At 58.9% G+C, this 2,076-nt stretch overlaps 1 protein-coding gene across 1 annotated transcript in view; it reads right to left on the reverse strand.

Moving 5' to 3' along the window:
- AGO1 (argonaute RISC component 1) overlaps positions 1–2,076 on the reverse strand; it is an 18,617-nt gene that overhangs the window by 5,839 nt on the left and 10,702 nt on the right. The window contains exons 14-15 of the mRNA XM_035890918.1: positions 1,174–1,368; positions 914–1,048 (exon numbers count right to left, since the gene is read on the reverse strand). Of these exons, the coding sequence (XP_035746811.1) occupies positions 914–1,048; positions 1,174–1,368 (330 nt within the window). The remainder of the gene's footprint in view (positions 1–913; positions 1,049–1,173; positions 1,369–2,076) is intronic.

The following is a 2,076-nucleotide window of genomic DNA, read 5'->3' on the forward strand; positions in this document are numbered from 1 at the left end:
CCAATCTACAAGGAATAGAAAGAGAGACCCAAGCACTGCAGAGTTTGGTTATTTCCAGCTGCCCAGAGCACCGTCTGTAAGACACCTGCCCTGCACCAGGGCACAGCGCAGCGTCCCCATCTCAGCACCTCAGTTGGAGAGCACCATGCAGAGCCGATCCCCACGTGCTCATTAGGGGGGGATAGAAGCAGCTCATCCCGCTCTGCTCCCTGCCCGAAAAGGCTTGCTGGCATTGTCTGCTAGCACCAACACCTGGCATGACATGGAGATGGAGCAAACGGCATCAGAAGGAAAGCAGGCAGGGTGAGGGCTGGGCACTGGCCCATCCTACTGCAGAAATGAGGATTAAGTGAGCAAATCTCCCGGGATGTCTGTGGAGAGCGTAAGCTAGAGTCTCTGCCACAAGATACTGGGGCTTTTGCACCCTGATCAAAAACTGTCCTCAGTTCCCAAGATGAAATCTTCACGCTCAGGTAGAGCCAGAGTCTGGTTAGACTAGACCTAACCACTAAAATTGAGGTCAAATCTAAAGGGAAAGCTCCAGCAATCGACGTTTACTGCACAGCACATGGGAGAAGCTGTGAGCAAGCAAGGGGTTATTCATCCTGTCACGTCAGCGGCTACAGCTATCACCAGAACAACAGATGTTTTCAGGCTGACAGAGGCTATTTCAAGAGAGTCGCTGGGACCATCAGCACCCAGTAACTTGTAATAACAGCAAACAGCTGCCTGGGTTTCTAGAAGCAGCCTAATCCGCACGGGCGCGGGAGTCAGCCGAGCAGCACGTTTCATTCAAGGAAGAGCTCTCTGCCCGCCAGCGGCGAGCTTTCCCCTCGGCAAAGTCAGGGCTGGCTCTTCCTCGAGGCTGGGGATGGATCAGCCGCCTCCGGCCCCAGCACCCCACGGCGCTCACCCTCTCGTTCTTGTCTGCGCAGAAGAGACGGGTGTGATGCCTTTTCTGGACAACGATGTAGGTGATGCCAGGCTGGTAATCCTTTTCCAGTTTGATGCAGGCGTCTCTGATCGCTAGGAGCTCGTAGTGAAGGATCTGGAGAGACAGGCGCATGCAGGGTGAGGGGACACGCCAGCACCCCGCCGTCCCCACGCACCCTTAGGGAGCCCTGCGGGAGCTGGAGCAGCCCCTCTGGCCGATGGCACCCGAGGGGTCCTCACCTGCGGGAGCTGCCCCTCGGGAACGCCGTCGCGGTAGAAGATGATCCGGGTGGGTTTGAAGCGGGTGGATTTGTAGAACTGGATGAGGAGCTCCCTCACCATGTAGGACAAGTCCTCGATGATTTCCTGGCGAGGACGCTGCACGCGCACCGTGGCACAGTACCGGCTGGGGTGGGCGTCCATGCTGCCCACAACCTGCAGCGACAGAGACAGGGCAGGCCCACGTGTTACAACGGGAAGGACAGAGGGGACGTGGGACATTCCCAGCCTCCGCCTGCTTCCAACGCCCACAGCTGGCAGCGGGCAGAGCACCCGAGCTCACAGATCAGGAGGTGGGGACAGCAAATACTGCGCGGGCAACTAGTGCCCAAAAAGGACACCCCTGGTCGTGGCCATGGCCTGGTTTCACACTCTGCTGTGCCCTTTGTGGTGTTTATGGGAATTTCCAGGGAGACAACGTTGCTGGTGCCACCGAGCGATGTGGCTGTGGGGGCTATTGCTGCCTTGCCCCAGCTTCACCCCTCCTGCCCAAAAGCAGAGCGGGGAGCGGGACTGCCCCTTCCGCCTAAGTCCCTCTCCCTCCGTCCCCCACTCCAGAGATTTTGGCTTCCACAAAGGACTGTGTGACCCCAAACTCTGCTCTGCTGTTTCATCAGGGCAACACCACCCCCAGGGTACAAAATCCCGCCTGCAGTTGCAATGCTGCTGCTTTAACAACCGCTGCTGGGGTCTGAATCACTGCAGCACCAAGGGGCTCTGCGACCGGCCGGTCCCCACTCCTCCGACCGCGGCACAACTGCCCTGCCCGCCCTGGGCTGCCCAGAGACCCTCTGCCCAAAAGGGGACCGAACCAGGTTGTTTGCACAGAGAATCCGCTGGCATCACGTCCCTGCGCCTGCTCTC

The sequence above is a fragment of the Egretta garzetta genome, unplaced genomic scaffold (genome assembly GCF_000687185.1).
Source record: "Egretta garzetta isolate BGI_Z169 unplaced genomic scaffold, ASM68718v1 scaffold443, whole genome shotgun sequence".
NCBI classification, from domain to species: domain Eukaryota; kingdom Metazoa; phylum Chordata; class Aves; order Pelecaniformes; family Ardeidae; genus Egretta; species Egretta garzetta.